At 35.2% G+C, this 26,639-nt stretch overlaps 1 protein-coding gene across 2 annotated transcripts in view; it reads left to right on the top strand.

Annotated features, from left to right (window-relative positions):
• The first annotated feature begins 3,184 nt into the window (after window positions 1-3,184).
• LOC306660051 (cytochrome P450 2C18-like) overlaps window positions 3,185-26,639 on the top strand; it is a 132,983-nt gene continuing 109,528 nt past the window's right edge. For both annotated transcript variants that reach the window (XM_079138130.1, XM_079138131.1), the window contains exons 1-5: window positions 3,185-3,380; window positions 10,153-10,315; window positions 10,479-10,628; window positions 13,616-13,776; window positions 17,009-17,185. In XM_079138130.1, the coding sequence (XP_078994256.1) occupies window positions 3,213-3,380; window positions 10,153-10,315; window positions 10,479-10,628; window positions 13,616-13,776; window positions 17,009-17,185 (819 nt within the window). In that variant the 5' untranslated portion in view covers window positions 3,185-3,212. The remainder of the gene's footprint in view (window positions 3,381-10,152; window positions 10,316-10,478; window positions 10,629-13,615; window positions 13,777-17,008; window positions 17,186-26,639) is intronic.

Raw genomic sequence — 26,639 nt, 5'->3', positions numbered from 1 at the left:
CTATTCACTCATTTATTTATGGGGACCTAAATTTATTCCAAATCCTAGCTATTGGAAATAGTGCTACAGTAAACATGAACATGCAGGAATATCTTTGGTAAGGTGATAACATTTCCATTGGATGAATATATATATATATACACACACACAAAGAGAAGTGATACTTGTTCTTGCCATTTGAATATAAGGTGTTCCCCCTCTAAAAGTTTCTGTATTCATGCCAGAATGTGACATGATTGGACTGTAAGAGTTGTAACTTAATTGGTCCATCTAGTTTGAAAGGACTGGGTGGTAATTATAGGCAGGAGTGGCATAGCTGTAGGAGGTGGTCACTAGGTGTGTGCCTTGGATAGGTGCCTGTTCCCTAAGGTCTTCCCTCCCTCCCTCTCCTGCTTCCTTCCTTCCCCCACCCTTAATTGCTGTTATAAAGGGAACAAGCAGCCTCCCTTCATGACACACTTCACCCAACCTAGGTGTCTGTCCATGGATGAATGGAAAAATAAAATATGATACATGCATACAGAGTGGGGTTTTATTCAGCCATAAAGAAAAGTGAAATTATGCCATTTGTAGGAAAATGAGTGGAATTTGGAAAAATTATGTTAAGTAACATAAGCCAAACTCAGAAAATCAATGGTCATATGATTTCTCTTATATGTAGTAGCTAGAGAGAAAAAAGGAAAAGAAAGGTGTGAGGGATATGATGAATATCAAAGGAACATCAGTAGAGGATAGGGACCACAGAGAGGAAGGAGATAAAGATAAAGTGAAATTTTAGTGAATGATACTGGCCAAGTTATACCATTCTACTTTGTATGTGTACACTTACATAATGACAAATTTCACCTTTAAGTACAACTATAATAAACCAATAAAATATGAGAAAAATAAAGCAGAAAATTTAAAGATCCTTAACCCAGGCTTTAATTGGATCCCTTTGATTTTTTAGTTTTTTTGTTTGTTGGTTTGTTTGTTTATTTTATATATTTTGGATATTAATCTTTGGTCACATGAATACATGGCACATATTTTATCCTAACCTGTATGCTGACTCATCACTCTTTTAATTATTTACTTCGTTGTGTAGGATCATGTTAATCTGATGTAATACATTTGTGCACTTTTGCTTTTTCAGGTAGGAAATCATGGAAGGAAGGAAGAGGGTAGAAAAGTCTATCTCATAGACAATAAAGCTAATGATCTAGATAAGATCCATGAAATCAAATTTGTCTAAAATAAATAAGTGTGGTTCTATCAGAATTAAAAGCCTGATAGCACATTGAATTACATGACACACCATGTGAATCATACAAAAAATTGCTGTTTCCCCTAAACATGGATAAAGAGTTCATCAAGACTTCAGTTAATGAAATTTCTAAAAGATAAAAAATAAAATTTTATGAACCACCATTTTAAACAATGAATGCTGTGATTATTGTCAGGGAATTTTTCATGTCACTGATTAGTATAATCAGAAGACTGCAAAATAATATATTCTTAGTAAATATTGAACTTGTTTGAACTACCTGTTTTACTCTAGGGAAGACTGAGACTAGAGGCACAGGAGTTCCAGACTCTGTTCTACCACTTATTATCTGTGTCTTTCGCCAAGGCATTGCATCTCTGAGGCCCAGCTTCTTCATTTCTAAAGTGGGAATAATTTTACTTTAGCTAAAGGTAATTAAGAAAATCAGAAGTGATATAATAATGTGTGAAATTGCATGTAAATTTTGAGAATACATGTATATGTGTGCATTAAATATACATAACTGGAGTCTTGACAGCAATTATCCTTACTAAATACATTGTAATTAACAATGCTTGCCAAATTAAAACAAGTACAATAGTCTTTTTATAGGACACATATTTGCACAGCATTACCAGTAGCGATCTACTAGTGTACCCAAATCCAATGACATACAATTCATCAGTACCAAATAAAGTCTCATATTCCAATTTGCATAGTTTCTTCTGTGCTGAGAGTCTATTTGGTGTACTCTCTGCCTCCTATCCACCTCTAAACCACATGTCTGTTTTTCTGTCTCTACATTATTGCTTATGGTCCAATATTTTTCATTCCATTATACCTGACAAGGACATACTAAACAGCAACAGAAAGAGTCCCATCTGGAAGAGGTGAGAGATTGGCAGAACCATGGTTTCTCAAGCCCCACCCATTCAATTCTTTGAAATCAACTCTAACTCAGTTCTGTGGAATAAGTTTCACCTCTGTACTGATGGGTGGGGATCACTTATATGCCTCTTTGCTTGTAGAATCTATGACCCAGCTATCCTGAGATTGAAATGATGGGTAGTGACTTGAGGGGAAGCTTGTTGGTCTATGAACAGAGCCAGTGTGGTGTTTGCTTTACTTTTCTAATGTGGCTTTGGAGGCTGCTATGATGTAAGCCACAGCACACCATTATGGGCAGGAGATCTCCTTCAAACTCCAGTTCTGACCCCTGTGAGCTGTGTGAGTGAAGTCCGGGCTCACAGAATCTCAGTTTCTCCATTTGCCAAATTAAAAATAATAATAATCTCTCCCCTGTGGTTTCCAGGATTTGGGGATTTGGGGTGCTAAAAAGTAAATGCTATGTATATTTTCTTAGTTATATGATGATATGTGTTTCATATTTCAAAATGCTTAAGTTGTTCTACATAGTGTATGCTTAAGCACTTCAGATGTAATTTCAGCACCTTAAAATATTTAAAAGACTTGATTTTCAAAGATAAATGGTCTTTTTGTTTGATGAAATATTAGAAGTTCAATATTTTATATAAAAGTCAGAGGTACACTTATTTCTTCCTCTTCATGAATTTCCAACCAGTCACCAGTGTGAGAATCTAACTTGTTGAGCAATATTTTGTATCAAATGCCTCATTTTTTCTTAATCCTACCTGCACTTTGGTACCTCTAGAGGTTGGGTGCTTCTGTGTTTTCTTGTTTGTTTTAAAATACCTATTCCTGGGATCTATCCCAGAGTGTTTGAAGTAGATTATCATGGATAGAGTGTCAGGAAGGAAAGCAAGAGTAAAAAAGTTTGTTTTCATTCTTATCTGGTGATCAATGTACACTCAGAAGGGGTCAGAACTTATGTAGCAGATTGGCTCAGCACTTTATGTCAACAGGACACATTCTGATTAACAGAGCACTATAAAGGTTTACACTGGTTGCAAGCTCACAGTTGTCTCAGGAAAAGGAGAAGGCTTCAATGGATCTAGTTGTGGTCCTGGTGATCAGTCTCTCCTGTCTGCTTCTCCTCTCACTAAGGAGACAGAGATCTGGGAGAGGGAAACTCCCACCAGGACCCATGCCTCTGCCAATTATTGGGAATATCCTGCAGATAGATCCAAAAAACATCAGCAAATCCTTAACTAGTGTGAGTATGTTGATGTTTCTCCAGTGGCTTGTAAATGGTAAATAAATTAATTCTTCATTTTAAATTAAATGGTAAATACATTAATTCTTCATTTTAAATTAAATTTAATTAAATTGCACAAGGTAATTTATTATAAGAGATTGTTGCACAGCAAATACTCAGGGGATTTTGATGTTTCCATTTCTTTTTATAGTTTTCCATTGTTGGAGGTAGTATAATGAAACAATGCATCTGGAATTTAAAAAGCATTTAAATTTAAGATTTTGACGGCAATATGAAAATGTCAAAAATCTGGAGTACACTTGCCCTTAATTGTTTCATCGTCATTTGCTGTGATTTTCAATTTTCTGCATGATCTAATCTGTTTGTGATGCTCTGCATGAATTTTTATTTGTTTCATTGTGTCTTTCATTTCCAGGAGTTCTGACTAGTTTCTTTTAAATATCTCTATTTTTTTTTTTATTAAAATCATCTTTCAACCCTTGAGTTTTCTCTCAATTCATTTTTAGGTCTTCCTTTGGATTATTGACCCTTTGAATAATCAGTTTTTTATCATCTCTCCCTGGAATTTCATGTACTTTCCTCTTTTGGAATCTTTTTTAGGAGAATTGTGAATTTGGGGGAAGAATTGTTTGTCTGTTCCCTAAAGTTCTCAGAGGTCTTGAACTTGCAAGTTCATTGAGCTGGATTCCCCTTTCTTTTTTATAGCAATGTCCTTTTGTTTTGAGACTTTTCTCTGTTTTTGATATTTGAGGAGGTCGAGGAGTGTGACCTGAGGTCCCCCTTTGGTGGATCCTCCTTGGGGCCTGGTTGTTGGTCTCAGGGTTTTGTCTCCTCAAATCTATGTGTTGAAGTAATGTTGAGGATGAGGTGGTGCTAGAACCTGTGTGGGCGGGTTTCCTTGTTACTGGACTGAATTGGGGGTGTTGCTTGGGAGTGGGATGTCTAATCTGTGAACCTGAAGTGACCCTCTTACTTTCCAACCCCCGTGAGAGGAAGTCGTGGGCCAGGAGCAGCACTATTGTTATCCACACATTACAGCCTTAAGACAATGTCCAGTATTTATTTTGACATCTGGAACACTCATTGCCACCTATAGAGGAAGGCTTAGATCAACAATAAAAAAAAAATGTGTCTACATCATGTATAATGATAGAAATGAAAAGTTCTACACCATTTGTGTACAGTGAATCAAAATGCAGTCTGTAAAATTAAAAAATATTAAAAAAAAACAAAAAAACAAAACAAACACACAAACAAAAAACTGTGAACAAGATCATTCATTAGACAGCAGAGATCTACTACATTGCCAGCTGTGTTAATAATGATAACAGCATGAATCAGTAAGAAATTGCATAGACTATATAATTCTACATTTAGGGAAATTATAGTTTTTTGTGTGGAGAGAAAATAGGGTAAAAATGCAAGACAATGTTTGAAATGTTGTAAAAAAGCGAGGAGAGGAGAGGCAGGAGATAGATCACAAATGTTAATTATAATGAAAGAGGAATAAAAAATTTACACTAAGTACTTTACAAATTAAGAAGAGGAAGAAGGAAGAGGAAAATTTGACTCTTACAGGGAGAAGAGAGTGAAGAAGGGGCAGTAAGAGGGACAAAATCCAAGGTACAGCCATCAAGCAAATGTAAGATCAAAACAATCCAAACCATGTGTGAATACACCCCTCCTATGTGAAATGAAGGCTAAATAACAACAGGCGCAGAAGAAACAGTACAGGTGAAAACAAAATATATATTCATGCTGTGAGAACACACACACACACTAATCTTGCACAATGGAGCAAGGGAAAAACAATAAAATACAATGAAATGATATTCAAAAGTGAATTAGACATACATGACAGCAGAATGCATTTAGACACATCCCCCATAAATGGGGTGTAATTTCTCATTCTTTTGGCTGTACATAATGTAAGATCACAGGGGTCATGTAGTCATATATGCACAGAGGTTATGAATATGCAATTCATCTACTATCCTTAATATCCCATACCCCTTACCTTCCCTTAACTCCCCTCTACCTAATCCTATTCTTCCCTAGCCAACCCACTCCCCTATTGTGAATTACCTCCTGTGTATCAGATAAAACTTTCCACCTTTGTTTTTTGGGGATTGGCTTATTTCACTTAGCATGATATTCTCCAGTTCCATCCATTTAGGGGCAAATGCCACAATTTCATTTTTCTTTAAGGCTGAGTCATAGTCCATTGTGTATATACACCACATTTTTTAAAAACCAATTCATCTGTTGAAGGGCACACACACAAATCTTGCACAATGGAAAGAAGTAAAAAAAATAAAATAAAATACAATAAAATGATATTTGAAAAAAAATTTTTTTAAATCTTTATTTGTTGTTTTTAAATATACATGACGGTAGAGTATTATTTGACTCATTATATATACATAGAGTACATTCAACCCAATTAGGATCCCATTCTTGTGGTTGTACTTGATGTGGAGTTACCCTGGTTGTGTATTCATTTATGAGCTAAGGAAAGTTATTTCTGATTCTTCGTACTGCCTTTTCTATTCCCGTCCCTCTCCCTTCCCTTCATTCCCCTTTGTCTAATACAATGAACTTCTATTCTCCTCTCTCTACTACTATTCTTTGTTATGAGTTAGCATCCATATATCAGAAAGAACATTCGACCTTTGGTTTTTTGCTATTTTCTTACTTCACTTACCATGATGTTTCCCATTTCATCCGTTTACTGGAAAATACCATAGTTTCATTCTTCCTTCTGACTGACTAATATTCAAATCATTGTGTATATACTGCATATTCTTTATTCAGTCATCTCTTGAGGATACCTATGTTGGTTCCACAGCTTGGATCTTATGAATTGAGCTACTATAAACAATGATGTGGTTGTGTCACTGTAGTATGCTGATTTTTAAGCGTTTGGGTATGAATTGAGGAGTGGGATAACTGGGTTAAATGGTGGTTCCTTTCCATGCTTTGTAAGGGGATCTGCTTTCTAGAGTTGTTGCACCAATTTTCAGTACCACCAACAATGTATAAGTAAAACTTTTTCCCCACATCCTTGCCAATATTACTGTTACTTGTATTCTTACTAATTGCCATTCTGACTTGAGTGAGATGAAATATCAGTGTAGTTTTAATAAGCATATAGAGATGTTCAACATTTCTTCATATATTTTTTGACCATTCTTATTTCTTCTGTGAAGTACCTGTTCAGTTCTTTGGCTCATTTGTTGAATGGGTTATTTGCATTTTTGTGTTAAGTCTGTGAGTCCTTTAATTTTTAAAAATAAAGCAAAGAATGTATATAAATGGGGTGAACATGAGGGGGAAAACAGGAAAAATATTAAATGGAACTAACAAGGCTTTTCCTACCATGGTGGTCTGAATTGTTAATAGAGATGGGTTTCATTCATATTTATTTATTTTATTGCTTTGTGAGTCTAGATTTGAAGTTTGGACTTTGTTAAGCCAAGTATTTTTGCATTCGTAACTTAGTCAGCAGTCAGACACTGTGGCTAGGAGCCCCATTGTTGTAGTAGCTCTCATTTTCCATTTTTCCAGTGTAGGTGGCATTCACTGGGGAGTGATGACAAATTCTAAATTCCTGTAATGGGAATGGTGCAGAGTTCTAAATTGGAAGTTAGTAGTTGGGGTTTAGTTTTGGTCATTTACTGTTACTTTCTGCCCAAGGATTAATTATACTTACAGTGTCACTATTTCATTAACAAAGTGATCTGCTGCATACCTTGTAGCCATCAAAATTAAATTTCTCTGAAGAAGAGAAATATACTTCAGGCAAAGAAATACATATGAGATATACTGTGGTAAGATGGTGAAGTATGATATTCCAGTCTTCATCACCTTTTTCACAAGAACAATAGGAGACATAACTAGAAATGAAAAACCTCCAGTAATCTCAGGAGTTCATCACAGCAACACTATTATGTAAAAGATCAAAAATAACTTCTCCAGTACTAAGGAGAATAATTCCATTTTACCTGCATCTTTCTGTGCTCCAGCACATTACAGCGATCATCCACCAGAATCACACAGGATTCATCCCAGATATCCAAGGGTGATTCACATGCATAAATCAATAAATGTGACACATTATGTTAATGAAATGAAGGACAAGAACCACAGGAGCATTTTGATAGATTCAGGAAAAGCATTTGACATATTTCAAAGTCTTTCATGATGAACATTCAAAAACACATGACACAGAAGGAATTTTTCACAGAACACTAACGGCTATGGGTGACTACCCAATATTTAACATCACACTGAAAGTTTTTCTCAAAAATTTGTGAAAAGTCAGGAATGCCCACTGTGCTACCCTTACTCAGCATAGAACTCAAGTCTGGACAGAACAATTAAACAACAACAACAAAAAATAAAAAATAAAAAATAAAAGCCATAGAAACCAAAAAGAAAGAAGCAAAATATTATCTGTTATGGAAAACTTTAAACTTAATCTGAAAACAATTAGAACTAATAAATGAATTCTAAATAAACAGGAAGGGCTGGGGAGATAGCTCAGTTGGTAGAGTGCTTGCCTTGCAAGCACGAGGCCCTGGGTTCGATCCCCAGTACCACAAAAATAAATAAATAAATAAATAAATAAACAGGATACACAAATGACATACAAAATTCAGCAGCATTTTTAGTAATAAATAGATAATCAGGAAAGTATTTCTTTTACAACAACATGAGAAAGAATGAAATATTTAGAAATAAATTTCAACAAGGAGGTGAAAAATCTGCATGCTGAAATATAAAAAAAATCAATGAAAGAATTTGTAGCAGACAGAATTACATGGGAAAATAATCCATGTTCACAGATGGGAAGAATTATTCTATGAAAAATACAAGGGTATCTATCAAAGAAATTTTCCAAGTCTTAAAATTTGCATAGAACCTCAGAAGATTTTGAACAACAAACAGTACCTTATGCAAGAAATCTGAGGCTTCAAACACTGTACAAAGCTGTAGTAAATGAAACATGACCATGCAGGCATAAACAGATACATACACCCATGGATCCCATGGAGAGTCCAGGAAATACACCTACTCACATACATTGACTATTTATTCACCAAAGGGCCAGGAATACACAGTGGGGGAAGGTAAGACTCTTCACTGAATAGCATTTGGGAAATTGTACATCAACATGCAAAAACCAAATGAAATTAGATTCATTTGTAACACTACACACAAAAATCAATTCCAAATAGATTCAAGACAAAGGGAAGCCCTGAAACCATAGAAGTACTGAAGGAAAACGTGGGGAAGATGTTTCCTAACCTTTTTCTAGCCATGCTTTGTGTACATTTCCCTTTTAATTGACTTCCAGGAGTCATACATATTTATGTAGCACCATTTCATGTTTGATACCTGTGTATTTTGTGTAATGTTCAAATCAAAGTAAAAATATCTATCTTTTCAAACGCTTATCATTTACTAATGATGAAAATATTCCATATTCTTTCTTCTAGCTGTTTTGAAATGAGCAGTACATTATCTGTCATTGTCCTTCTGCACAACATAATGCTAGGACTTATGTTTCCAATCTATATCTTTATAATGAATGAGGACTTTATAATGAAGGAAATGGCCACACAGAAAGACCATTAATAGTGACTGTTAAAAACAAATAAAAAATCCTCAAACTCATAGCAATAAAGAGAAGAATGGTGGTTTTTGGGAGTTGGGAAGTGGGAGGAAGGTGAATTTTTATTCCAAGGTTATAAAGAGATTTAGTTACAAGGTGAATAAGCACTGGGGACCTAAGGCACAACATTGTGACTGCAGTAAATAATAATGCGTCTCATACTGAAATTCCCTAACCTGTTTTCACACACACACATGAAAATGTTAACACTGAGAAAATGTATATATTAATTTGCTTGGCTGTGGTAATCAATTTGCACTGTCTACATAAATCAAATTATCACATTTTACACTCTAAATATATAAGCTTTTTATTTTTCAATCATACTTCAATAAAAGCATTAAGAAAACAAAAACAAAAATGAAAAACCTATTGGCTAAGAAGCAGCATAAGAGAGTAATATAGGGTCCACTGGCTGATAACACAATCCTTGTGGGTTTTGCACAAAGCTGCAGCCTATACTCTGTGACTTGCTGCAAAGTGAGGGAAATTGTTCTTCCATGCTATGCTGCATGGCCTGGTGCTGCCTCCATGGTAATCAATCTCTTGCTGTGTTAGTGATATCTGTGTTCTCAACCTATGAGTGTTAAGATAATCTGAGGTCACCATTAAAAATACATACTTCCAGTGCTTGTCATAGACTTACTTAACCAAAACATCTATGACACTACCCCTGCTAATGAACCAGAAGAATTCAGCTGGGTATTGGTGCAAAGGTGGATAAGCACTGGGGACCAATAAATTGTTCAAACTTCTGAAGTTGACAAAACAAAGATTCAAATTTGGGTCCTCTGTTTATTAGTCATGGTACACTGCAAATGAGTTTGTAACTTTCTGACTTCATTCCCTTAGCATGTAAAACAGGACAAATAAATCCCCTAAATGCATTGCTGTGAGACCAACCATAACTGACAGCTATCATTGCCATCACATTTGTAGAAAATATTCAGAAATATGTACAGATTCTTGTGGCACAATAAAATATAATAAATATAATGAGAATAATCTGAATGACAGTCTGAATCAGTCAAACATGTAGATTGAATTCTGATCTTGTTTATGAAATATTTTCACTTTCTTTCCCATTTCCAGTTGTCAAAAATCTATGGCCCTGTGTTCACTCTGTATTTGGGTATGAAGCCCACTGTGGTGTTGCATGGATATGAAGCTGTGAAGGAAGCCCTGATTGATCATGGAGAAGTATTTTCTGGAAGAGGCAGTTTCCCAGTGCCTGATAGAGTTAGTAAAGGATTTGGTAAGTGTGTGTGCATGTGAAATGGGAGAGCAATGGTCATGGTGATGAGGAGAAAGGAAAAGAGAAAGCCAGGTTGAGCTTGACCATCTCTGTGGCTGCCACTTGTCAACTTCCTCTACCTCGCCTGGGATATCTTTCCTAGATTCTGCTCTCCCTCATTTAGGAGTCATTTTAACTAATGGAAGCAGATGGAGAGAGATGAGGCGCTTCTCACTCATGACTCTGCGCAATTTTGGGATGGGGAAGAGGAGCATTGAGGACCGCATTCAAGAAGAAGCCCGCTGCCTTGTGGAGGAGTTGAGGAAAACCAAGTGTGAGTGACTCATCGTATCACTGTCCTTAACAGACTGCTCTCTTCTGTGTCTAGCAGACACGTTTCAGCAACAGCCAGATGTTAATTATGGGAGCTGTCAGACCTCATGTGGAGGAGGGATGATTTGAAGTAGAAAGTCAGAGTCTGTGGATCTGTGCTGCCTGTGCACAGGCATGAGTGGGCTGCATGGTGGGTGTAAAGGTCATGTAATCCTCCTCTGACCAGTGTTATTTCTGTTTTCAAATCATTGCATCTTGAAGAGAGAAGGCTTAGTGATCCATTCCCTTAAAGAGACAAAGAGCAGGGTATTCTCAGGGCACATTTGTGAGCTTCCCATTCCACATTTCACCATTGTCCATTGGACACAGTGGATCTGGAGCAAGTGAGGTGTGCTTGCTCCTAATTGGACTGTGGTTGTAGAGTCCCTTTTGCTGTCTCACATCTCTCATGATTTCTTCCAAGACCAGGGCCTAGTAATTATTTTCATCCATGGTTTTCCGTTGATTTGAATATCTCCTGGAAAGTGTCACTAATCATGCTTACGGTAATCACTTACTTCTCAATGTCTTCTCTACTGACTCATGAAGTGTTATTCAATGTCTGATTTTCAGGTTGAAACCAGATTGCTCTATTTTTACATTTCTCTTCCAATTTAAGAAGAAAAGAAAGACTAACAATCAGACCTTACCACTGAATGATATACATAAAGAATTTTACAGGCTTCTCTAATTACCCTTCAACTCCCTACTTAAAATAAACCTTTGTTGTGAACACTCAGGATACTGGAACACTTAGGGAGCCTGGTGGAAGAGTAGATGATTTGAATGCCTTTTCTGATCCAATGCATTATAATTCCTTTGCATCATTTTTTATTCATTTTAAAATTATTTTATTGTATTTTTTATTGACATTTAATCAGTTCATCTTAATGAGGATCTCTATGGTATTCCCAAACATGTGTGCAGCAAATACTATTAAAATCCATCCTCTTCATCTCTCTAGTTTCCTCACCACCACCACACATTCTTCCTCTATTCTACTCTCAGGTTCACATTCATTTTACCTTCCACACCAGAGAGAGACCATGCAATACTTCACTTTTGGATTCTGACCCCTTACTTACCATCAGTCCCTCCAGTTTTGTCTTCTTTGCAGTAAATGACAAGATTTCATTCTTCTTTATGAGTGAATACAAATATATTGTGTATTTATAACATATTGTCTTTATCCACTCATCTGTTGATAACCACATAGTGTCATAATTATCTTAAACATGCAGGAATGTATACGGTATCTTGATTTCATATCTTTCATCTGTGTACCAGAAGCAGGACACCTGGATCATATGGAAGATCTGTTTATGTTTGACCAAATGATATACTGTTTTCTGTATGAATTTCCTAATGAACATTCCCACCAACCCTTATAAGGTACCCTTTTTCTGCACGCCTTTCCAATAATGTTATTTATTGTATGTAGTGGTTGTAATTAAGGTATCTAATTTTGGTTTCTGTGTTTTAACTATCATATAGTCATTCTAAGTGGGGCAAAATGATATCTCATGGTAGCTTTGATATGCCTTTCCCTGATGTCTAATGATATTAAGCATTTTAAAAAGGTGTTTATTGGTCATTTCATTTCTTCTTTTGAGAAGTGCCTATTAAGATCATTTGCCCATTTATTATCATATTACTTGGGGTCTGTTGTTATGTTTTTCATTTCATATATATTGTTGATTTTACTCTTACATGAGATGAATAATTGACAAATATTATTTCCCTATCTTTAGGGTGTCTCTTCACTCTATTGACTATTGTGCAAGAGCTTTTCAGTTTGATGTAATATACTTGCCTACTTTTCTTTTAGGGTCCAATACAAAAATATCAACACTTGTATCCATCTCCAGGTGTTTCCCCTGTGTTTTTTTCTAGTTCTTTTAGGGTTTCAAGTCTTATAGTAATGTCTCTGAGCCATTGTGAGTTGAATTTTTGTATGAGGTGAGAGACATGGGTCAAGTTTCAATCATCTTCATGCTCCATTTATTGAAAAGGGACTCATTTCTCCACCATAACTTTTGGTAACTTTTATACGAATCAGTCAAGTGTAGATGCATGTCTTCCCTGTCCCAACCCCCGGAATCTTCTCTCTCTTTCTTTGTTTTATTTGCCTGTTTTTCCACCAGTTCCATGATATTTTGCTTACGCTGGCTCTGTAGTATGGCTTGAACTCAGGCATTGTCCTGCCTCCAGCTTTGTTTCTCTGCTCACAATTGTCTTGCCTTCTGTACTTCCATGTGAATTTTAGGATTTAGTTTTCTAGTTCTATGATAAATGTCTTTGTTGTTATCATGGGAATTCAATGGAGCCTGCAAATTGATTTGGAGAGTAGGATTCAAATGCTCCAGTTGATGAGCATGGGAGGTGTTTCCATCTTTGTGTGTGTGTGTGTTTCTTCTTCAACTTCGTTCATCAGTTTTTTGAAATTTTAATTGTAGAGGTGTTTCACTTCCATGGTTAATTATTTTTATCAAGTAAACTTTAAGGCTATAGTTTTGAAGGATACTTGTTTCCAAATGAAATTTATTGATCGCCTAATTTTAATTTTCTTTTTATATTCCTAATTATCTACAGTTTTGATGACAAATATAATTCTGCACTGAAATTGTATTAACAGGGGCCTTTAAAGTGAACTTCTAAAATGTTTTCAAAAAACTAAGGAATACTGTGTGTTAGAATGGCTTTAAAATGCAGTGGATTTGAATGGAGCTCTATGAAAACCACTTTTACACTGTGTAGAAGGTGAAAGTCACTTTGACATTAACATAAAAGGGATAATGACTTTTAGCATGCTGAATATTTTTCATTTCAAGGAAACTTCTCAATAGATATTGCTTAGAGGTTCTACAATTACTTTTCCCTGCTATCTCAAAGAGAAACACATTTTTATGTATATTTTAATGTTAACTTTTAATGTTTCCATTTCTTTAGCCTCACCCTGCGATCCCACCTTGATCTTGGGCTGTGCTCCCTGCAATGTGATCTGCTCCATTATCTTCCATAATCGTTTTGATTATAAAGACCAACATTTTCTCAACTTTATACGGAAATCAATTCAAAACCTGAAGATTCTGAGCTCCCCATGGATTCAGGTGAGACAGAATCCTATCCCTTCTTCCTAAAAAAACACATATGATCTTTATTCCGACCAATATGTCCAAGCAGTGAAGTGAGTCTAGACACCAAAGTCTAGACCAGAATTGGGCATCATGAAGTGAGTATCAGGAAAATGTGACCGAGTTGTTTACTTTATGCACAGGAAAACGAATGCCCTCATTAGAGATGACATGTAAACACTTTGGGTCTCTGGCCAATGCTTTTCCCTGCAACCCCCAGAGACTAATCTTTATAAAGTACTTTGGTGTTTGCATTTGCGCAAGGTCATGGCACTCAGTGGACATTCAGGACCCTGTTGGAAACTCATCACTGACAAGGTTGCACTCCAATCACCACTTAGAAATTTCACTTTACTTGGCAGAAATAGAGTTATCTGAAACTTAACTAGGTTTCCAACAGTATATATTGGAGAAAAGATAGCCTTCTTAACAAACAGTTAGTGGAAACTGGAAATGTATGTGTAGTAAAAGGAAATTGAACCCCTATCTCTCACGTGAACAAAACCAAACTGAATGTGGATCAAAGATCAGGCATTAAACCAGAGCCCTGTACTTACCAGAAGAAAATGGAGGCCTTTCTGTATCATGTTGGCTTATGAACTGACTTTCTCAATAAAACTCCAGAAGTGCAAGAAGTAAAATCAAGAAACAATAAATGGGATGGTATCAAACTAAAATCTTCACAGCAAAGGAAACCATCAAGAACATGAAGAAAGTGTTACAGAATGGAAGAAAATCTTTGCCACATGTACCTCAGACAGATTGTTAATCTCCAGGATATACAAGGAAGTCAAAAAACAAAACATCAAATAATTCAATCAATAAATGGTAAAAGGAACTAAAAGGACACTTATGCAAAGAAGGAATATGAATGTTCAACAAATATATTAAAAAGTTCAACATCTCTAGCAATTAGAGAAATGCAAATCAAAACTACAGTATGATTTAATCTCACTCCAGATAGAATGCCAATATCCAGGAATACAAGTCACAAGAGATGTTGGGAAGGATATGGGGAAAAGGGTGCACTCATATGATGTTGGTGGGACTGCAAATTGTTACATTCACTGTGGAAAGCAGTATGGAGATACTTGTAGTATCAAGTATCAGAAAACTTGGAATGATACCACACTTTAACCAGTTATCCCTCTTTGGTATATATAAAAAGGATTTGAAATTAGCATTCTACAGTGATGCAACAAGATCAATATTTATAGAAGTTCGATTCACAGTAACCAAACTATGGAGTAACCTAGGTGACCTTGAATAGATGAGGGGACAAAGAAAATGTGTTATATATCCAGTCATAAGGAAGAATGACAGTAGGGGCATTTGCCAGTAAATGAATGGATCTGAAGGCTTATCATACTAGGTAAAATAAATCAGTTTCACAAAACCAAAGATCAAATGTTTTCTCTGATATGCAAAAACTAATCCAAACTAAGGTGGGTCAGAAGAAAGAGAAAGAATAGAAACAAGATCAGTGGAATAGATGTAGGGGAATGAAAGGAAGGGAGGAGGAGTGAACGGATAGAAATAGTGGATTGAATCTGTCCTAACATCCCCGTGAACACATACAAATATGCTACAGTGACTCTCACCATCATGTACATACAGAAGTCACTAATCTAAAAAAGGATAATAGCAGAAAGATCAGAAGAGTAGAGGGAAGGGATCAGTGGTGGGAGGAAGAGTGGAGGAGGAAAGGTACTGGGGACTGAATTAGGATAAATTTTATTTGTGCTTTCATAACAATGTCAAAATAAATTCTATTGTCATGTATAACTAAAAGGAACCAATAAAAGATAAGCCCTACAGGCACACACACACACACACACACACACAGACACACACACACACTCACATTACCTTCGTTTCTAGTATTAAGGAGGGAAAAGGGAATACAGATGCTGCAAGGAAACTGAACTGGGCAGAGATTATTGATGTTTGTTTTAGTCACTGTTTGGACAGCTGTGACCAAAAGGCCTGAGAACAATTTAGAGGAAGAACAGTTTCTTGGAACTCACAATTTTAGAGCTCAGTCCATAGATGGCTGGACCCATTCTTTGGGTCCTGAGGTGAGCACGACTTAATAGCAGAAGGGCGTGGTGGGAAAAGCAACTCAGGACGTATGACTAGGAAGCACACAGACCCCACTCACCATGAACAAAACACATACACCAAAGACACACCCCAGGGAACCCCCTCCTCTAGCCACACCTGCCCAGAGTTAACCCAAAAATAATCACTATCTGTGGTCTACTGCTCTGATTTGGTTAAGGCTCTCGTAACTCAACCCTTTCACTTCTAAACCCTCTTGTGTTTTTTCACACATGAGCTCTTGGGACACAACTTTCATCTTAACCATAACAATGCTTCAGATGGCATCTGACCTGACAAGGTAGTAGGGCTAGGCTGATAAAATGATTGCATTTCAGTGTGTAGGACCCTGAACAAACAGTTTTACCCTAAGCTTAGTTTAAAGTAAATTGACTCCTAACTACTCTTGTACAGTTACTTCTTCCATAGAATGTCCAATTGCATTTCATAGTATTTTCCAAACCTCCCCTAATATATGGTAGTTACATTATTTATGAGGCTGCTTCATATAAGGAAAAGCATAGAACAGCATTGTGCTCTTTATTTTTAATTTAATAAAATTGTTATTAGTTCTTTTTAGAATGCATAACAATAAGATTCATTTTGACAGAATTAGAAAAGCATGGAATATAATACATTCTAATTCAGACCCCATCACCTCCCACTTCCCTCCCCTCTTCCCTCACCCTGTTCTCTGCCCTGTACCCAGTGAGCATAATTCTCTATTATCAAGCATTTTAGTCCTTTTCTGGTTACCCAAAGTCTCTTTTACTCTGTTCTCATCTTCAAAGCATCAATCATGGTAAATCATGCTAATACATATTTACAGATTGTAGGGAAAAAGGGGTTTGAATAAAGGAAAAAATTATATACTCGTATTTTTATCTCTAAACATGATATAGAATATAGGAAAGGGTTCCCATTACTGATCCTATAATCATAGTTCTCGCCCTCTAATCTTTTCATAAGCATGGGAATTTTTAAATATGAAGAGTTCTCCATCAAAATTTTTAAACTTTGTTTTAAAGCTATAGTTTGTATGATGGACTAGGAATAATATACACGTTTTTCTTATCTGTTTCTAGCTAAATATATTTTTATTTTGTAGGTCTGCAACAATTTTCCTGTTCTCATTGATTACTTCCCAGGGAGTCATAAAACATTTTTTAAGAATACGGCTGAATTGAAACAGTACTTTTTGGAGAAAATAAAAGAACACCAAGAATCCCTGGATATGAACAATCCTCGGGACCTCATCGACTGCTTCCTGATCAAAATGGAAGAGGTAGAATGTGAACCAAAACTCTGTGATCTGATTGCTTCTATATTTTGTGCTTCATTGATTCATTCTATGGTTACTAGGGCTAGACACATGGTCAGGAAAGACATCCTGACAAACACTTGAAGCATATCTTGTCTTTAAAGATTTACATGAATTATCATTGAAGAATTAAAATTGAATCCTTAAATATCTAGAATACATGAACACTGTTCTATAGACATTAATAATCTACCAGAAGAAAGGCAAAATTGACACCTGAGGTGAAAAGGAAATATTCATAAACAAGTTACCAAATATAAAATTGGAGCTAAAAAATGCAAATAGAAATGATGATTATACTCATTGTATGGGAGAAAGGGAAAGTACCCAATGCAAGCCTGTGTAATGGCTTCTCTGTGATCAAGATCAAGTGACCAAGGCATACACAGGGGATTTTGTAGGAACGAGCCCTGTTTCCCATTCTAGCACCAACAAGATACAACAGGACTGTAGAATCTGTCCTCACTGTTTCCTGCAGTGGGTGCTGCTCTATGGGGAAGAGTAGCTGGTATGTGAGACACCTAGATTTTTCAGAACTTTTCTTTATCAAATATTTCCCTGGATACTATCATTTTCAACTAGATCCCACAGTTCCAAAAGAGGTGCTTCAGACAGTTAGTTGTTTCTCTGGAAGGACTGACACCTGGAACTTCGTACTTCGTACTTCACCATCTTTGGGTCATTATTCCTGTACTGTACATTTTAAAATGGTTTTTATTGATCCATTATAATTATTATAAGATTGGGATTTATTGTTCTATCTTCATACATGCACATAGTACAAATTTGTCAGTTTCTTTCCCCCATACTTCTTTTTTCATTCCTTTTCTCCCTTCCTCATTCCCTTTCTCTACTGTTCTAGTCTTCTTTCGCATTTTGATGAGGTCCCTTTACCTTTTCTTTTCTGTCTAGCTGCCAGATAGGAGAGAAAACATGGGACCCTTGACTTTCTGAGTCTGACTTATCTCACTTAGCATTATGTTCCTCAGTTCCATCTGTTTCCTTAGAGATGACATTTCATTCTTTTAGACTGAGTAAAACTTCATTGTGTGTACATACCACATTATCTTTACCCATCCATCCCTTGAAGGATACCTATGTGGGTTTCATAACTTGGCTGTTGTGAACTGTACTGCTGTAAATGGGCATGCATGTCTTGCTAGAGTATGTGACTGATTCTTTTTGATAAATACCAAGGAGTTGGATAGCTTGGTCATTTTTTTGTTCCAGTTTTACCCTTTTGGAGAATCTCCATAGTAATTTTCATAGTGATTATTTACAATCCTAGCCCTAAGTATGTGAAAGTATTTTTTCCCTCCACATCATATCCCCATTTATTATTGTTTGTGTTCCTGATGACTGAAAATTCTACTTGGAGTGAAATGAAATCTCAGTGCATTTCAATTTGAATTTCCCTAATTGTTAAAAACGCTGTATATTTTTTCATATACTTCTTCAACATTTGTATTTTTTCTTTTGAGAAGTGTGTGTTTAGTTTATTTGTACACTTATTAGTTGGGTTATTTGTGTTTTTTGGTGTTAAATTTTTTAAGGTTTATACATATTTTTGATACTAATCTTCTTCAGAAAGAGTACCTGGCAAAGATTTTTCTCTCCCATTCTGTAGGTTTTCTCTTCACATTCTTATTTCCTTTGTTGTACAGAAATTTTGTAATTTGATGCCATCACATTTATTAATATTTTTATTTTCTTTATTGCATTTTAGGAGTCTTATTGTAGAAGTCAATGCCTAAACCTCTCAGTTAGATTGTTGCCCTTCTGTTTTGTTTCAGCTATTGCAGTGTTTCTGGTCTAATTTCTAGGTCTTTCACACACTTTGAGTTCACCTATGGACTGGATGAAGGAGAGGAATCTACTTTCATTCATTTACACATGGATATCTAATTTTCTCAGCACCACTTCTTAAAATAAAGCTGTCTTTTCTCTAATGTATGTTTGGCTCCTTTGTCAAGGATCAGATCACTTTATCCACGTGGGTTTCTCTTGATGATTTGTTTTCCATTCGTCTACATGACAGAACAATGTAGTTTCTGTTGCCAGAGCACTATAGCAAAATTTGATCTTAGGCATTCTGATGTCTCTAGCATTGTTCTTATTGATCCATATTTCTTAAGCTATTCTAGGTCTTTTTTTTTTTTCCTTACTGAATTTTAGGACCTTTTCTACCAGTTCCATGAAGAATGGCATTGTTATCTTGTTGGAATTTCACTGAATCTATAGATTGCTGTGGTAATATGGTCATTTTGATAATGTAAATTCTGACTATTTAAGAATATGGGAAGTCTTCCCTTCTTCTATGGTCTTCTTTGTTTTCTTTCCTCAATGTTCTGTAATTTTAATCATACAGATTTTCCTCCTCTTTAGTTAGATTCATTCCTAGGATATTGGGATTTGGGTTTCTTTGTTTGTTTCTAGGTTATTGTGAATGGAATTTTTTTCTGATTTGTTTTTCAATGGATTTATTTTTGTTCAGGTGAATTTTTTTGGGTCTTCCAAATACAGAATCATATCATTTTCAAACAGTGATAATTGGATTTCTTTCTTTCTATTTATATCACATTAATTTCTTTCTCTTGCCTAATTGCCTTGTCTACAATATCAAATACTTTGTTAAGTAGAATTAGTGACAATGGACATCCTTGTCTTTTTCCTGAATGTAGGGAAAAATATTGTCTGTCATTTAACATTTGCTATATGTTGGATTTGAGTTTGTTATATACAGCCCTCATGATATTTAGAGAAGTTCTTTATACCCTTATTTCTTTGGCATTTTTAACATGAATAGGTGCTATATTTTGCCACAGTGTTTTTCTGCACTATTGATATTATCATGTGATTATTATTCCTTAATCAAATTTATGTAATGAGTTATGTCTATTGATTTGTAAATGTTGAAGCATTCTTGCAGCTCTGGAATGAAACACACTTGGTCATCATGTACAATTTGTTATTGTTCTTTTTAGATGTACAATCTTATTGTGGATTCAAACATGTTTTGTTAAAATTTATTAAGAATTTTGGCATTTATGTTCATCAGGGTTATTAAATCCTAGTTTTCATTCCATGGTGTGTCCTTATCTGTTTGGGGGATCATGGTGGTATGGGTTTTATAAAATGAATTGGGAGTTATGCCCCTCCCTCCACACTTTTTATTTCATGTAATAGTGTAAGAAAGAGCTGTACTAATTCTTCTTTAAAGGTCTGGCTGAATTCAGCAGAGATCCCATCTAGTCTTGGGTTTTTGTTTTCTGGAAGGCTTTATGTTACTGCTTCAATCTCATTGTATACAATTGCTATGATTAAGTTTTTTATATCCTGTTGTTTCAAATTTTGTAGTCCATATCTGGGTATAAATTTATCCCTTTCTTCTGGATTTTCTAATTTATTGGAATATGATATTTCAGTGTAGTCCTTAATAATCCTCTGGATTTCAGAGATTTCTCTGGCATTGCTTATTTTTCATTTCTAATTTTACTACTTCCTGTCTTCTCTGTTTTGCTTAATTTGGCTAACGTTTATCAGTCTTGTTACTCTTTTCAAAGTATCAAGTGTTTGTTTCAGAGTTTGTTTATAGTTTTTAAATTTCTTATTAACTTCATATTACATCTTCATTATTTTCCTCTTTATTCAGCATTTGGATTGTGTTTTAATTTTCTAAAGACTGGAGATTCATTATTAGTTTATTTGGGATCTTTCTGATTTTTTAATGTATTAATTCATTATAATCTCTTGTCTTAGAATTGCTTTCCTAGTGTTTCTGAGTTGCTTGTATTTTGCATCCCTATTATATTTTGTGTCTAGGAATCTCACATTAGTCCCATCATTCTCTCAATGATTAATTCATCATTTAAGATTGTATTATTGAATCTCCATGTCCATATGTAATTTCTATGGTTTGTTTCTTGGTAATTTCATTCCATGATAGCATGATAGTTTAGATGGAAGAGATTACATGAATTTAAAAAGAATATTGGCTAAGACTTACTACTGTGTTTCCTCTAATATGAACAATTGGAGATAGCTCCAGGAGCAGCTAAGAAAAAGTTGAAATTAGCTGTTGTCTAATGAAATGTTTTATGACTCTCTGTTAGTCCATTAAATTCATAATATTTCTAGGTCATAAGGGTCTTTAGTGATTTTATGTGTGAATGACCTATCTCATGGGGAGAGAGGTGTGTTGAAATTACCCAATATTGTTGTATTGTGCCCTGTTTGGATCTTCAAGTTGAGTAGTACCTGCTTTAGGTACACTGATGTTTGAAGTATAAACACTATCCTCACCTTTTCAGTGAATTGTTTTCTACCAGTATGACTTGAATGTTTCTTTTTTTCTCCATTTTCATGGAATATTTTTCCGCCTTTCATTTTTAGACTGCACATGTCTTTGCCTTTAAGAAGAGTCTCTTGAAACAGTGCATAGTTGGGTCCTATTTTTAAATCCAATCTGTCATTCTATGTTTATTAATGTGAGAGTTTATACTATTTACACTCATCTTTGTTAGTCAGCTTTTCTGTTTGTGGGATCAAAAAACCTGACAAAAATAAGATAGAAGAGTAAATGCTTAATTTGACTCATGATTTCAGAGGGCAATACATGGTTGGATGGTTCAATTGCTCTGGGCCCAAGATAAGCCAGAACATCTTGGCAGAAGAGCATAGTGGAGGAAACCAGCTCAGGGCATGACAAGCAGAAGGCAAGAGACCTCTGCTCACCAAGGACAAAATATAAATCCCAATGGCACACTCCCAGTGACCTCCTCCCTTCAGTCTTACCTTACCTGCCCACAGTTCCTGCCCAGTTAACCCACATTAGTGATTAATGAACTGATTGTTTTATACCTCTCACTTTTGATCATTCCATCTTTGGAAATTTTTTCATTGTCTCATATATGATCTTTTGGGGAATCCCTCAACTCTAAATTATAACATTCCATGAGTGGCCCCCCAAATCATTATGAATTCTTTTAGTTTCTTTTCATTTTGAACGTCTTACTATTTCTCTTCAATTCTGAAGGCTAGTTTTGCCTGATATGGTTATTCTGATTGGCAATTATATTCTGTCAAGCTTTAGAAGACACAATTTCAATTTCTCTTCTCTTTTTCATTCTCAGCTAAGAAATCAGGAGTAATTCTGCCTAGAATACCTCTCAGTGTGACATAATATTAAGTTTTAGCCTTTTAAAATTCTTCTTTTTTGTATGACAGGTGTTTAAATGTGCTGTGTGCTGGAGAGGTTCTTCTTTGATCTTGTTTGTTTGGGGTTCTGAATGTGTCCTATCCAGAGCCCCTCTCAGTCCATAGATGTGGAAATTTCTCTGAAATATCTCACTGAAAAGGTTATTCATTCCTTTAAATTTAATCTCAGTTCTCTCTTTAATCCCAATGATTCTTAAGATTGGTCTCATAGACTTGTCCCAGATTTCTTTAACTTGTGATCATGATTTCTTATTTCTTTTATTTTTTGCTGTCTGAGTTTTAAAGTTCATACACCTTATCTTGAATCCCTGAAATTCTGTCTTCTATGTGGTCTAATTTATTGGAGAGAGGTTTAAGTGAATAATAGATTGTTTTACTTTTTCTATCAGGATTTCTGTATATTCTTTTTGCAAAATCTCTATCTGTACTTTGAAATGCTCTTTCATTTCTTCCATTTTCTCTCCCCTTTCTTTACTTATATCTTCATTTAGTTCATTGATCATTTTCACCATTAAAGTTCTTAATTTTTGACACTTCATCTGCATCTAAATGGGTGGATTCAGACATTGGTAGGTTATATGTATTTTGTAGATGTCCATTTGACTTGTTTACTCATGTTATCTTGGGTCCTATTTTGTGGGTCTCTTGAGATGGATTCCTCTTCCTCTTTTAAGTGAGGTACTTTGTACATAGGTACATCTCAAAAATGTGCCTCAGACTTAGCTTTAACACATCCAATTAGCCTGTTAAAATTTTTAATTCAATCATTGCTACCACTTTGAAAGGAGAGAGTAGCCACTCATGCAATGGTAATTCAAGAGCAAATCCTATAACAACCTAATATTCACAGAAGTTATTATTACTGACTACTTCAACTCTATTCACCAAAGACTATGGATTTGCAATAGGCAGGGAAAATTAAGATTTAATAGTACATTAAATTTCATTGAAAAAGGGATAAAATGTGCAAATAACAAATAAGGAAGGAGAATATATAAGGAAAAAAGGAAGAGTGCTGCAGGAAATGGAGATACAAGTTAAAATGATTTATATATAAAGGATGAAAGACAAGGGAAGGAAATGCACATCAAAGAGAAGAAAAGGTGTATTAAGAGATGATCCAATTAATTGACAAAATACATAAATTAGAGATAATTCTGACAAAATACAAAATTTGTGCAGACAGTAGGAAACAGTTTTTATCAAGTAGTTGATGCAATATCTGTTCTATTAAAAAATAATTTTTCTTTCTCAGATTTTTGAAATAGAGACCTTTCCCTCCAATGTTTTTATTCCAAAATATTCTGAGATGAAGATCATCTTGCCAATTCTATTTTAACACCCCCTCTGTGTCCACACTGAGTCACAGCTTGGGCCCTCACCAACGCAGTGAATAGTGCATCATAAGTGGCTATTGGTATTGTGTATTAGAAACCCAGTGTACCAATACCCAGTATTATATGTAAGTGATGAAAGGGTGAAAAAATACTGCAGTTTGAAAGAAAAGGGTAAACTTCAGGAATTTCTAGTTTGACACTTAAGAAGTTCAAACAGATTTTTTTAGACTTCCTGGTTTTCCTACTTAAACTCTCCCCACTGTGGGAGGCTGGGAATTTCTAATTCTAGCTTAACTTGCTGTTGCTGAACTAAGTGTAAAGTATGTGTGTGTATACACACACACACATGCACACAGGTATGAACACACTACCTTGTGTCCTGTACATACAGGAACATTGTAGTATGGTTCATACATGAACATAGCATAATTTGGTAGACTTTGTGCACCAGGAATTCACGATGTCCTGTCCTTTTGTCTCTCTCTGGATCCTCTTACTCTATCATTTTCCCTTCTACTTCTTTTATCTCTCTATACTCTACATATAAGCAAACATTGATCTTCTGTCTTTATGAGTAAGGATATTTTTTGGCATGATGTCCTCCCTATTCATCCATTAACTAACAAGTGACACAATTTCATTCTTCTTTATGGTAGAATGAAACTTTATTGTGTATATTTATCAATATTCATTTTCAATTTGTCTATTGAAGACATCTAAGTTGATTCCATAACTTGGTAATCGTGAATTGTACTGCTATAAACGTGGGTATGCTTATATCACTACAGCACACTTATTTTAGTTCTTTTGGGTAAACACCTAAGTGTGGAAGAGCTTGGTTATGTGCTGGTTCCATACCTGGATTTTTCAGATCTCTATATTGCTTTCCATAGTGGTTGTACCAATTTTCAGTCCCACCAAGAATGTATGAGTGTAGTTTTTCACTGATATCTTCCAAAGCAATTATTGTTCCTTTTATTCTTGATGGTTGTCCTTCTAAATGGAGTGTAATAATATTTCAATATAACTTTGATTTGCATTTCTCCATCACCAGGGATGCTGAGCATTTATATTATTATATTTGTGGGCCATTTAAATTTCTCCTTTTGAGAAATGTCTGTTTAGTTTATTTGCCCAATTCTTGATTGTGTTATCTGTTTGCTTGGTGTTAAGGATACTTTTAGTTCTTTATACATTTTGGATGTTAATCCCCTGTCATAAGAGCACTTGGAATAGATAGTCTCCAGATTTCTAGGCTTTTCATGCTTTTTTGTTTGTTTGTTTCTTTGTTTGTTTGTTTTTGCTGTGAAGAATCTTTTGAATTTGAAGCCATCCCATTCATTGATTCTTGGTTTTGTTACTTGAGCTTTAGATATCTTGTTCAGGAAGTTGGTAACTGTACAAATATATTAGAATCCTGACCTGATGTTTTATTCTAGCTTTTGTAGAGTTTCTGATCTACTGCCTCTCTCATTAATTCACTTTAAGTTTACTTTTGTCGAAGGTAAGTGACAGTAATTGAGTTTTAATCTTCTACATGTCAATATTCAGTTTTCTAGCATCCTTGGTTAAAAATACTCTCTTTTCTCCAACATGTTTTTGGCAGTTCTGTGAAGTACCAGATGACTTTATCTATGTGGATTTGTCTCTATATTGTTGGATTTAGGCCTTTTTCTTTTTGCCATACTATGCTATTTTTTTTTACTAATATTCTGCGGTATAATTTGTAGTATGTATTGTGTTGCTTCCAGAATTATTCTTATTGCTCATTATTGCTTTGGATGTTCAGAGTCTTGCTAATTTTAGGACTGATGTTCCTAGTTCTGTGAAGAAGAATACCATTTGTTTCTTGATCAAGATTGCATTAAACCTAAATCTCATTTTTATATAATATCACCAGTTAAATAATGTAAATTCTGCCTGTCCAAAAATATGGATAGTTTTCCATCTTCTATGGTTCTCTTCAATTACTTTCTTTAGCATTCTATGATTTTCAGTGTAGATATCTGCACTTCTTTGGTTAGATTTATTCCTAAACCAATTTGAGTTTTTGAGGTCATTTTGAAAGGAATGTTTTTCCTCAATTCTTTCTCAGAAGATTTATTATTAGAGTACAAGAAATCCATTGATTTTCACATGTTGATCTTCTGTTCTGCTATGTTCATGATTTTTTAAAATCAGTTCTATACATCTTGTCATTACTTTTTGGTGTTGTTGTTGTTTTATTTTGTGTTATTTTTGCATGGGACATACTTCTAAGTATTAGATCATGGCATCTGAGATTGTTTCCTGCTCAGTTGTGACTGTATTAAATAATAATGTCTGCTTTCCTTAAACTTGGTGAGAGGGATTCATCTGTCTCTTGGAGGGGAGCTTCCCCTTCCCCACTGAGCCACCACTCACTAATGCTGCACCTGTCTGTTGCTTTTATTCGTTCTCTTTTGCTGGATAACATAACATTTTTTATATTCACCTGTCTGCTAGATCTATGAAAATTTCCCACAGTCTTCTTGCCTGAGATTTTCTGTGTAGAACTGATGTTTTCATTGATAACTAAGGGAACTACTACAATATTGTGGGTTCCTCTGCTCTTCTATTTTACTTATTTTCAGTAGTTTGATCTTCACTATACTGAATGTTTTACTCCATGCCATGGAATATGCTCCTATTTAGGTCTTCAGGAAATTTTGAATGACAATCTCAAAAACTAGGTAAAGTCAATGTTACCTTGTCCAGAAAATATGCCTATTGAGACAGCTGACTCTCTAAATGTTGATTATATATTATTGAACATCCTTTAGCCCACCTGGATATTATATAAGCTGCAGAAAGTGAATCATGCCTATGGCATAGTTACAAAATTT

This window comes from Sciurus vulgaris, assembly GCF_902686455.1.
Source record: "Sciurus vulgaris genome assembly, chromosome: 4".
In the NCBI taxonomy this organism is placed as follows: Eukaryota; Metazoa; Chordata; class Mammalia; order Rodentia; family Sciuridae; genus Sciurus; species Sciurus vulgaris.
Note: the sequence above shows the minus strand (reverse complement) of the source record. Positions and strands in the feature narration are given on the sequence as shown.